Here is an 11779-nt window from a genome sequence, read left to right as displayed (position 1 = left end):
AATTTATTTTTTTTTGTTTAAGCTTGTGAGAAGAAAGGACTATCTTCAATAGCATGTCTTAGGATTAAAAACTCGAAGACTATGGCAGCAGGAATACAGGCCAAGCAGTCCCTGTTCCCTGAAGAACAAGAGGTTGAAGGACGAGGACCGGGGTTCATACACAAGAGGAGGAGGAGGTGCATGGTATTTTCCGAAATATTACAGTTATGGATGCCAGTGCTCCTTTTTGCACATACTTGCTAATTCATTGGTCTGCTAGCCTGGTGTCATGAGCACAGAAGGCTGCCAGGCTGTCTATTCAGTTAAACAACCTCAACATTTTGATGTGAAGGGACAGGTCCTCGCATGAGTCCAAATGTGGCTCTGACTGAGCAGCAGGCAGGGCAAGGCTGGAGACAAATGCCCTTGCCAGCAGCACTCCCCTATCCAGAGGGGAAAGGCAGTCTGTCAGGAGCGAGGACTTCAAACCCTACCCTATGTATCAGCTAAAACCTGTGTTTTGAGTCAGGCTTGAGAATGAACGGGCAGCAGGTGCGTTCGAAGAGCATGCTTTCCCCTTCGGAGAGGGCCCTGCAAGGCAAAGGGTGCACACGTGGAAACAATTAGTTCTGGCTGTGCTAAGTGCGTACTCAACTTAGTGCTGTATATAGCAACAATACAGACTGGAAGCATCAAATTCCTCGAGAATTGCACTGATTGCCACATCAAAAAAGACGGGTCACATCTTTTAGCCCGTGGAGACGGATAACTTTTTGGAAGTCCAGGTGTTACTTGGCTTTCTTTAACAATATTTTTTCTTTTGCCTTGCCCTGCCGTGCCTTCTTTCTTCTCCCTTTCCACTTTCTCGCCCCCTCTTCGTTTCAGCCCCAAACTAGAGCCTTTTCCAGGAGGGCCCTTGCCGCACAGGAGGCAAACTGCAGGGTCCCACCAAACCCCTCACACACGCGTGCGGACGCCCCCGGGCCGTCGCTGTGCCGCTACCCAGCCGCACCGGGCTGTGCACGTACAAGGGCTTTTGAGAGGGCACCGCCGGGCGCTATTGCACACGCGGGGCACGCCCCGGGGGCGGGGGGTCACGTGGGCGGGCAGCCGCCAATAGGAGCACAGCAAGGGCACTCGCGAGGCTTCGCTCTCCATAGCAACCGGCTGCGCGCAGCCCCGCGGCGGTCCGGGCGCCGGCGGACGGGCCGCCATGGTGGGTAGCGCGGCCGCCCGCGGCTCCGGGTGGCATCACGGGGCAGAGCAGTGCCGCGGCTGTGATGGGGGGGCTCCGTGCCGCCGGAGGCCGGGCAGGGGGGCGGCCCGGTGGGGTCCGGCCGCGGGAAGGGGTGGCCCGTCGTCGTGCGGGAGCGGCTGGCGGGGCCGCTGCTGCCGCCTGGCGCCCTGCGCGTCCGCGGCACCCCAGCTCGGCCCTGCGCAGGGCGGCCCCGGTGGCGGCCCCGGTGGCTGACTGGGACATCACGAGTGGCTTTGGCCATTTATTTGTTTATTCAAATTTTGGGGGTTTAGGTTTGGGGGGGGGTTTTCTTGGTTTTTTTTTTTTGGGGGGGGTGGTGGTGTTTGGGGGGTGTGTTTTTTTGTGGGTTTTTAGTTTTAACTTATTTGTTAGTTTAATTTCCTTTCGAGGCTGCTTTCTGGATAGTGAGGTTTCAGCGCTGGTGTTGGTGTACATCTTCCTTTCTCTCCGTGCCGGACAAAAATTTGTCACTTAAAGCTCAGCAACAGCAAAGGGAGCGTTAATCGAGCTTTTCATCTGTTCTCTCATGTGCAAGATGTGGGACTCTGGGGGAGACAGCAGACTTGCAGCCACATTGTGAGAGCTTGCGTTTACTGCTGTTGCTGTTTCCTAGACCACCTGTAATTTCCAGGCAGTCAAGATCTGTGCCCCCTTTTTCAGTATCGTTCATCCCGGTATCATAGTATTGCATTTTTACCGAAGCTACCCTGTGCAGTCAGATTAATAAGGACAGGGTGATCAGATTAACTGTTTGCCTGAGTTGCCACGTTGCTGTCTCCAACACCAGCAAGACTAACCAAGTCCATTGGAGAGAAAGAAATGGGCTTCACCTGTGGTTGCATCAGCTCTCCAGGGACTGTGCTGATAACCTGTTTGTGCCCTGCTCTGCCTCATTGTGACTTGTGCTACCTGCATGAGCAAGGCTTACTCCAGTGTCATTGGCCATGCCAGTAGTCTTTCTTCTGAAAGAGAGGTATACATAGTAGGGCTAGTTAGCCAAATCTAAAAACACTTTCTTCTTATTTTGCCCTGGGAATATTTGTCTCTGGACAAATAGGCTGTTGAGAAACAAATGCAGATGGGAAGTCTCAAGATTTTACATATAAACTAACAGAGGAACATAACATACTTTCCTGTATATTTTTGTTAGTACCTATAAAAGATGCATCATTCAGCTGCATTATATATGTGCACATGTAATACAAAGACAAATTTATCCATGAGTTTCCTCTCCCCTACAGTCCTCCTGCTTTTGATCCTCTGATTTTCTCTGTCTCTGATTTTGTATGACTTTTCTGAGGGTACTGGTCACTTGAGGCCTTACTTCCAAGTACTGGCACTTTTAAAGTGGGGGCACTTATATGAGGTATATGTAGGGATTACACGTAGGAAAATGTGGTGTTTTTTTAACATACTAGTTAATGTGATAAACCCTATGAAGGCAAGCATAGAAACTAGTCAGAAGGGAAGTCTTCACAATGCTTATGCTCCTTTTTACTTGGTATATATTTGTCTTTGTGCTTATATCCTTATCCACAGGCAGAGCTGGGCCTTAATGAGCACCACCAGCATGAAGTCATCAACTACATGCGCTTTGCTCGTTTCAAGCGTGGTCTGTGTCTCAAAACAGTGGACTCTTGTTTCCAGGACCTTAAGGACAGCAGGTAACATAAGGGACAGTTCTACCCAAGAATAGAGCAAAACGTGCTAGCAATACTTGCAGGTTTAAATGATTTATGGGGCAACTTTTTTCCATTTACATTTGTACGTTCTTAGGGAGGAAGAAAGACCCAATAATTTTGTGAATGTTACAAGTCAACTCCTTTTAAAACTGATTTGTTCAAAATAGATATTGATAGCATGACATTGCTTTATGTCTTGCTTCAAAAGACATGTCTAAATTTATGTCTAAATTTGATGCAAGGCTGTAACTGAAGTAATATTTGTGATTGTAATGTTTCCAAGGGAAAATTTAAGCACAGTAACCAATTAGCAGTGCCATGGTCATCTAATAGCTACTGACAGTGGATGTTTTCAGAAGGACATTGCATTGTATAAGAATGATACCTGCTTGAAGAGATCTCATAACAATGCAAAATTGTTGCTGTTATCATACATGACTCATCTTGACCACTTTGTTTTAGACTTGTTGAGGAGACCTTCACAGTTGATGAGGTGATAGACATGCTGGATGGACTGCAGACTGTTGTACACAGTGAAGTGGAGTCAGAGCTCATAAATACAACTTACACCAATGTTTTACTTCTGCGGCAGCTCTTTTCGCAGGCTGAGAAATGGTACCTTAAGTTACAGACAGACGTCTCTGAATTGGAGAATCGGTAACATATATTGGACTATACAGCATGCCTCTCAATAAGAAAACTTGAGCGTTGACTATTTGCATTCTTTTCCTAGCCATAGAAACCTATTCTTTTACTCTTGTATCAATGATAGTCGGTTTAAAGTCTTTAATCTGTAAAGTAGCAAGGTACACAATAATTTCAAATTTGTCAGGAAGATGTTTTTATTGGTAATGCTTTTACTTGAATTAATCGGTTCAGAGCAGGTGATGGGATTTGATTAAAAAGCCATTGTTGTCTGAATAGATTATATTTTAATCAAGGATACTAAATCTCACAGTTGTAATGCATATACCGTACCATTGCGTGACATGATTTGTTGCATTTATTGTATTTGCTTAGGACTTCATTCTGTACTGAATCTTACATGCAATAAAGAGCATAGCATCAGCCTGGTAAAATGTGTTTCATAGCGTAGCTCTTTTACTAAATAAATACTTCCTTTTTTTTTTTTTTTTCAAGAGAATTGTTGGAACAGGTTGCTGAATTTGAGAAGTCAGAATTTACATCTTCAAACAAGAAGGTAGAGTTTTATTTTCATCAAATCCTAATCGATTGTCACGTGGAGTCATTACAGATGTTTAAAATACTTAGTACTGACTGTTTGTGCTTAAGTGAGAAAAAGAAAACACCCACCCTTTTTCAAAACAATCTTTGAAAGTGTCCAAATAGTAGCATTTTGCAGTTTGGCTTCTGGGCTCACACTGAATTGCCTTGGCTGTTCCCACATTGCAGATTCTGCATAGCTGGGGCATGCCTCATAATCCTTATCCCAAAGTCAGCCAGACCAGGGATGTGTTGGAGCATCTGCTCCTGGGTTCCCTTCTCCTGGAAACTGGGGTAAGACTGGGACATGCGTTTGTCCCAACATGGAGTCAAGAGCTGAGAAGATTCCGCAACACTCTAGTTTATCTTGAATGATTATGACTGCACCTTACTTGGTTTGTAGTGTAAAGGTACATTTAGTTAGTATATATTATATTTAAATACTTACGAAAATTATTTAGAGCTGTAAAAATATTTTTGACTTTTACAATCACTCAAATATTTTTTCTGTTTTCCTTACTCCTTTGTCTTTTGGTTGCTGCAGTATCAGTAGTCTTTTGTAAACTCAAGTTTGCAATCCTGTTATGTCTCTATGCGGTATTTTTGTGTAACTTTAGCTGAAAGTGAAGTATATAACTTAGGGGCCAAGTTACCATTAAAAAATGGACTTGAAATAAAAGGTCTTTCATTTGCTTTACAAAGTGAAGTTGAATTGGCTGTCGTTAGTTTATATATACATACATATATATATACACACACACATAGGTAGATAGATAGATATACAGGCTGAAGGAATACTTTTCTTCCTCCTGCAAATCTGTATGATTTTTTTATTACCCTTTGTTATTTCTTTAGCCCAGTGCAGATCTCATTAAACCAAAACTGGCTCCATTAAATGAGGGTGGGTCAGAGCTGCTAAACAAGGTAAGAACTTGTCTGTTCATGCAGTTGTGGTCAATGACCATTCTTCATGTTCAACTGAACAGGATAGCTGTACAGTAATGTTTGTATAATGTCCCTGTCTCTGTATAGATGTCAAGATAATGTACTGGAGAATGTAAGGTAAAATGCTAATAAATTAATAAATATTGGACAGCATTTTAAAGTTATTGTGCAGTTATGGTCTCTAATACGTATGACAATATTGACCTTCCTTTTGCAAAGATGTTTTGGCCTTTGCAATTATTTATTTTTCAGTTTGATGAGGTAAATTAATAGAAACCAGTATTCAGTTTGTTCTGTGCAGCTGGCTGGCTTTCCAACAAGGAAGTGAACTAAAATATGTAGCTGGCTGAAATTATTAGATTATTGAACATGTTCTGTATCACTCACAGTTTTTTAAGTTGGTTAAATTCCTCCTAAAGAAACTGTCACTTAAAGAATTTGGAATTTACTATTTTTGAAAATGTCTGATTTCCCACTTGCTAAAGATTTTCAGAATTACAAAACACATTCTAGTATTTAATGGTATCAGTAGTTTTTATTAGGTATTGAACTCTTTAGTTCAACTGAAGCTTTTTTAAATGACACACTTATTAGAATACACTTTTAAGTTATGGGCAGTCAAGATATTTAGCGAGGAGTTGTGTTTTCTGTCTTCTAGCCAGCATTACCAAAATGATCTGTCAAGTAGTGTCCGAATCAAATTGGTTTTACCCATTAAGATAATTAAAGCATTCAAGAATTCAGACTTGTAGATCAGTGTAGTTCTCTTTCAAAAAAAAATTCAAAATCTGTTTCGTAACAGTTTTTGTTGAATATGTGCATCCGATGTCTTTTTTTTTTTTTTTTTTTTCAAAAACAGTTCAAAGTTTATATGATGAATTTACTCTTGACTGATAAAACATGGTTATTTCCTGTGATACAGAACATGGCAAGCGGTAACCTGGATTTGTCTCCTTTTAAACTGGAACTATGAACAAGTTCTTACTTGCCTGTTGATTGAAAATACAAATGAAGAGCAACAATGAGATCTGCGTCTTTGAATATGCCATTTTCTTTATTGTGAATCTTGATATTAACAAGACGCTGAGCTCACTAATCTCAATTCAGTAAAGCATGTGCCAAATTTAAATGAAGAGTCCTATATATTAGAGGAGAATTGGAGACTTAAATGTCTTGCTGACTGAGGCAGAAAACACAGTAAATAAATGGATAACTGATTTCTTATGAAGGCCATTTTTGTAAGCATTTAGGAGCTTGTTTGCTTTCCTAAGATATGAATTGAATTTTCTTACCTGAAATATTTGGAAAATTCAAAATATCACAGGAGTGTTCACAAACTTTTTCTCATTCATTAACCCAAAGACTGTTGCTTGCCTCCAAGAAGAAAATGAAAAATTGAAGACCAGACTCAAGACCATAGAAACACAGGTAAATTCCCTGTAAGCTTAGATACTTAATCCTGTTTACATAGAATCCCATTCTTAGATTTTCAATTAACGTATGTTTCTGAGGTTTTATATTTTCAATGTATCACAGGCTACAGCTGCACTAGATGAGAAGTCCAAGCTAGAGAAGTCACTGAAGGATTTACAGATGATCCAAGGAGATCAAAAGGTAAATATATCAAAATTTCCCCCCACCCCTCCAGTTTAACGCAACTTGTTGCCTGTATGTCTAAAAAGTTGGTCTGTGTGGTATGTTTCTCTTCCGGCAAATATAAAAGTTCAAGTTAGTATTGTCATGTTCCTGCTGATGTTGTCTGGTCCTGCTGATCTGTCAGTCAGCAGATAATCCAGAACATTAGCTGATGTTGTGACATGTATTTTGTGTCACATAGGACATACTAAATTATTATCAGAAAGTAGTATTCCAGGTCCTATCTGGAAGTAGTATTCCAGAGTGCTATTTGTATTAACAGATACAATTGTTAGAATTGTATCTAGAATGATATCTAACCTGGTTTCCATAGCAACAATAAACCACTAATTCTTTCAAGCATTTGTCATGTTTGGTACTGACATGGACAAGCCAGACTTGCTGCTTCTCACTTCAGATTTTAAAAGCCTAAATACTGACATGTAAGTGTCCTATATTCTTAAAGATCAATTAAGTTTTGCTACAAATGTCAATGATCATGGGTCAGATGGCAAATGTTTGATTTTATGTAGTTCTGTCCATATCAACGTACTGTCCAAAATGGTTCGTTGTTTATTTTTACTACTTGAGGTTCTTAATCTTGAAACATTGTGATTTGCTGCTGCAGAAATCAAGCTGTAAAAACCTAGAAGGCATGCAGGTTGACAGACATAAATCTGTTCAGGTCACCTTAGTAGTTTAAGTTTATACCTTTATTTCGTCAATAATTAGTTTTCTAAGGATTGTTCATGTGTGATTGTTTCTTAAACTTAAAACATTTTAGTTCAAACTTTTAACAAAATTAGAGCACTTTAATCCCATTACTTTGAGAAAGTGACTTTTGTAAAATTCCTGCAGTGTTTACAGATTTGGAAGTGAATTTCAATATCATAAAAATTTCCACTTTAATTTTCACATTTTAATCCTGATTTCTTTTTATTTTGCTTTCTAACTGGTTTATGGTATGTACCTGGCTTTCTTAATGTGTTAAGGTTTTATCTAGTAACTTTCAAAATCTGTATTCAATAATATTATTGAATAGGGAACTTAATTTATCAGTCATGGCAAATATTTTTATCTGTTTTGTTAAGCCTTAAAATATTAAAGGGGTTTATTAAATCCTGGATAATAGTATTTGTAGTTTTAGAAGATTGAAACTAAGTCTCATCCTACTTTTCTGGTTAAACATGAATTGGCTTCCATGTCAGAGCTGCTGAGTATCTTCAGCTTTCATGTCCTAATTTCCTCTCTATAATCTATCACTTGCTTTTACAGCTTTTACATTTTCTCAGCAGAATTCTACCTTTTCTTTTTTCTTAATAGTTAATATGATTCTACACACCAAGTGTGAACAACAGTTTGGGAGTAACTGCTCTGTTGGATCGGTTTAACTTGAGGATTTAGAATTTTTACATAGTTGACTTATGTCACAGTTTAGAAAAATGATCACTGTCTATTCTGATCTGAAACACTATACAGTGTAGTGCTTCTCAGCATTGCAGCCTTGGACTCTGTATCAAAATGCAAAATAGCTTTTCTTCTGTACAGGTACTATTATCAAGTGGTTTCCTATGCTCAAATCTTGCCTTCCGCACAGAAAAATGAGCAGAGCTTCCTTAGTTTTAGATTTTTGTTTTTTAAAGCGCTGCTGGTTCAGCGTCATTCTGAGTCACTATACTTTTGACAGTTTGAAGTTGAGCTTTTAAACCTGAGAGGGTGTGTGTTTGTTTTTTAAATGGAAATCCATTAAACAGTGACATGAATATAATGTTTTGTGACCCAGAACTGATGTCCAGAAGAATTTGGGTTGTTTCTTCTCACAATGAAACAGGAAAGTTGCTTTACTAGCAACTTTTTGGCTCTTTTTGTAATGCATCTGGTAACAGAGCAATATTGGTACATGATCGATAATATGAGCCTTAACACTTTCATCCTGTTCTACTTGTACTACACCAACAGCTTCTGAAATGTCTGTGATATTTTACCTGCTTTAAAAATAGATTATAGCATAGACATTCAGATCTTAGACTGTAACTTACTTCTGTACGCTAAATAACTTCTTGTGATATGCTTCATCCTGTGGCTTCACCTAATTCCTAAGGCAGTAAAGTACAAGAACTTGAAATCTCAACTTGGCAGAGAGGTCATTCCAGCCATCTTTAAAATGCATTAATTAACTTTTTTTCTCAAAGTTAGTGCTTTAAGTTTCATTTTTTCTTTTTCCCAGTTAGAGCACTTCTAATTTAGGCTTTACAGGAAAAATGTGAACATAATTATTAAAAATTAAGATGTATTCACTTTATGTGGAATTCTGCATTTGACATTTTAAATATTTCTTCTCTTGCATTTGACATATTTTAAAAACTTCTTCTATTGAAGGCTAATGCAAACCAGGATATCGCTGAACTGGAGAATAAAGTGGCAGCTTTGAAATGCCAGTTTGAGAAGACTTTGAATGACTCTACTGCAAACCAAAAATTCTTGGAAGAGAACTTGGTGACAACAAAACATGACTTACTTAAGGTTCAGGATCAATTGTCCACAGCTGAAAAGGTTAGCGTTTTATTATAATGTAAACATGAGATCCTTACGTTTTAAATTATTAGTAATTTAAGAAACATATGCTACAGGATGCAGGGTTTACTGGGTCACACTTGTGCCTGCATATTTTTGTTATTTCCATGGGAAAACATGTTATATGTAAAATAACAAAAACACAACTAAGTGTGTGGTTATAGCTAGATGAATACTTAAAAATTGCCTATCTGTCTGCATAGAACTTTTTGAATAAAATGTGTATTCCCAGTCTTCAGAAGACTTTTAGCCTGATTTCATTAGAAAATAAAGTTTGTGTTTCTCAGTCTCTCCCAGTAATCTCATTTGAATCTACTAGCTGACTTCATCTAGTAGACTTGAATAAATTAAAGAAACTACTATTCTGAAACTTGAGGAGGAAAAGCAAGTTATCTTTTTCAAAAAGCATGTTAGCCTTGTTTTCGTAATATGTAAATAATATGTTGATGGTGTTATTATGTAGGAACTGGAGAAGAAATTCCAGCAAACAGCTGCCTATCGCAACATGAAAGAGATTCTCACTAAGAAGAATGAGCAGATAAAGGATCTACGTAGAAAGCTTTCCAAGTAAGTGATGCTGTTCTGCCTGTCCAAAGAGGATCCTTGTTCTGGATCCATGTTCTGCGCCCGTTTTCTTTTTGGAAATGTGAAGCTGTCTCTAGAGCAGGCTGTAAGTTTTCCCTGAAAAAGAATTTCAGGTAGGCTGTTCCCTGCTTTTTGGCAAGCCAGTCTTTTTAATGGGTGCTAGGTGAATAGGACTGGTGTGTGCAACAGCAGCTACCTTGTAGCAAAGTCATGAGAGAATTTAGTATGAAGAGGATACAAAGTATTCATGGGTGTGGTAGATAAGGCCCTAAGTGCTACACACAGAGGTAAAGATGGGAGATGTACCAGATGCTTCGGCATTATCTTATTTCTTCCACACGTGTTAATGGACATGGAAGTCCACGGTATGTAAGCAGGATTAGGCCTGTATTGAGTAAAGGAGGATGCGCCGTGGCCATTGTATTGCATAGAACACTATCATTCTGCAAATGTCAAGTGAACTTTGGCAACATGGGTGCCTTAGACCTGTGCAGTAGGACAACAGAGGTAGAACTTGAAAACTTCTGTCTAAATTTCTCTCTGTGTTTTGGGATTTGTGGTTAAGTTTCTGGTCGTTCCTTCATTCTACTGTTTGCTAAACCAGCCAATTTTAAAAGGAGAAGATATTCTCAAAATTATGTATGTTTCTCTGTGCCCCAAGTCGTACAGTGAACCTTAACAGGAATGTGTCATTAGTGGGAGTAATTTGTTACTTGGGTTTCATATTTTCTTTAGAGCCAAAATGTCTCTTGGGTATTTTCTGTTCTAATGATTTTATTTGTTTAATCCTCAGATATGAGCCAGAGGACTAAAATACTGAAACCATCTGATCTATTAGAAGCTGCCATGGAAAGAAAATGTAGACTGGTATTATTTTTCAGTAATTTTTGGTTTGAATGGTATATTTTTTCCTTCTAGTGCTTAAAGTAACTTTTTATTAATACTAATAACATGCTGAAACTCCTACCTTACTTTCTTGTAAACCTACAATTTATAGGTATTAGTTTCTGTAACCATGGTTTTAATTTTTAACCATCAACGTTCCTTGAGAAATAGCAAACAGGAGCTTATTGAAGAACTGACATAATTCCCTACAAAGAAAGGAGTTTATTTTTATTAAGAAAAGAGGAAAAAAAGAAAAAAAAGAAGCATTGGGGTGTTTTGATGTCTTTGAGGTGGACCATTGTTACTTCTGTATAGGTAGTGTAGCCATGAAGTGGCATTGTATGTGAAAATGCCGTCAGTGGAAGTAAAAAGTAGGAGGAAAAAAAATGTAACCCACTGATTCTGTAATGTTGTTTCATGCCAGACATGTCATACCTCAGCAAATAGGGTCAGTAATATTTTCTAGAGAGTGTTCATTAGATTGTGAGGTAAATACTTCATAGCAGAAGCGCTGGACCCTTTCAAATAAGGCCACTAATTGAAGTTACGCTTTTTCACTTGAATTTATTTGAAACAAAGTTGAATAGCAAAAGACAGATTCTGATTTTGCCAGTATTCTTAACATTAAGATGATCATCTGAAAACACATAGGGAAGTTGCTAAGGGAGCAACTTTCTTGGGAAATCAGTGGGTTTAGATGGTTATCATCTCCTTTCTTAATGTAACCTGACCAGAAAACAGCTTACTTCTCTCAAGTCTTTTACTCATAATCCTCTGCCTTGCATTTATCTGGCAGCCTCTTAATAGTGCATTCTACTTGTCAATCTGTCTCTGTTCATATGTATGTTGTATTTTACTCCAAATAAAACCATTACATTTTCAAACATTTAATCTTTAAGGAGCTGGATTTTTTTTTTTATAGGAATGTTTTGTATAGCTGTTTTCTTAAGTATCTGTAGAAAGGAGTAGCAAACCAGTAAAGAATATTGCTAGAAATGTGAACATGTAAATT

At 38.6% G+C, this 11779-nt stretch overlaps 1 protein-coding gene across 2 annotated transcripts; it reads left to right on the top strand.

The window, feature by feature from the left end:
* The first annotated feature begins 1090 nt into the window (after positions 1–1090).
* LZTFL1 (leucine zipper transcription factor like 1) lies at positions 1091–11653 on the top strand. 2 transcript variants are annotated; one of them, XM_055803751.1, is made up of 10 exons: positions 1091–1195; positions 2777–2901; positions 3382–3576; positions 4060–4120; positions 4999–5067; positions 6451–6516; positions 6625–6702; positions 9118–9276; positions 9761–9864; positions 10676–11653. In XM_055803751.1, exons 1-10 carry the CDS (start codon positions 1193–1195, stop codon positions 10692–10694), a joined length of 879 nt encoding a protein of 292 aa, XP_055659726.1. In that variant the 5' UTR covers positions 1091–1192; the 3' UTR covers positions 10695–11653. The 2 variants fall into 2 exon arrangements, with proteins under 2 accessions (XP_055659726.1, XP_055659725.1); XM_055803750.1 differs by having other exon boundaries at positions 9103–9276.
* Positions 11654–11779: the final 126 nt, after the last annotated feature.

This window comes from Falco peregrinus, chromosome 5 (genome assembly GCF_023634155.1).
Source record: "Falco peregrinus isolate bFalPer1 chromosome 5, bFalPer1.pri, whole genome shotgun sequence".
Taxonomy (NCBI): Eukaryota; Metazoa; Chordata; class Aves; order Falconiformes; family Falconidae; genus Falco; species Falco peregrinus.
Note: the sequence above shows the minus strand (reverse complement) of the source record. Positions and strands in the feature narration are given on the sequence as shown.

What these genes read in the sequence shown, in the direction of transcription:
- LZTFL1 (XM_055803750.1), top strand. An exon ending in TGATCCAAGGAGATCAAAAG is followed by an intron (nt 6,703 to 9,102) that starts GTAAATATATCA and finishes CTTCTATTGAAG; the next exon opens with GCTAATGCAAACCAGGATAT. An exon ending in AATTGTCCACAGCTGAAAAG is followed by an intron (nt 9,277 to 9,760) that starts GTTAGCGTTTTA and finishes GTTATTATGTAG; the next exon opens with GAACTGGAGAAGAAATTCCA.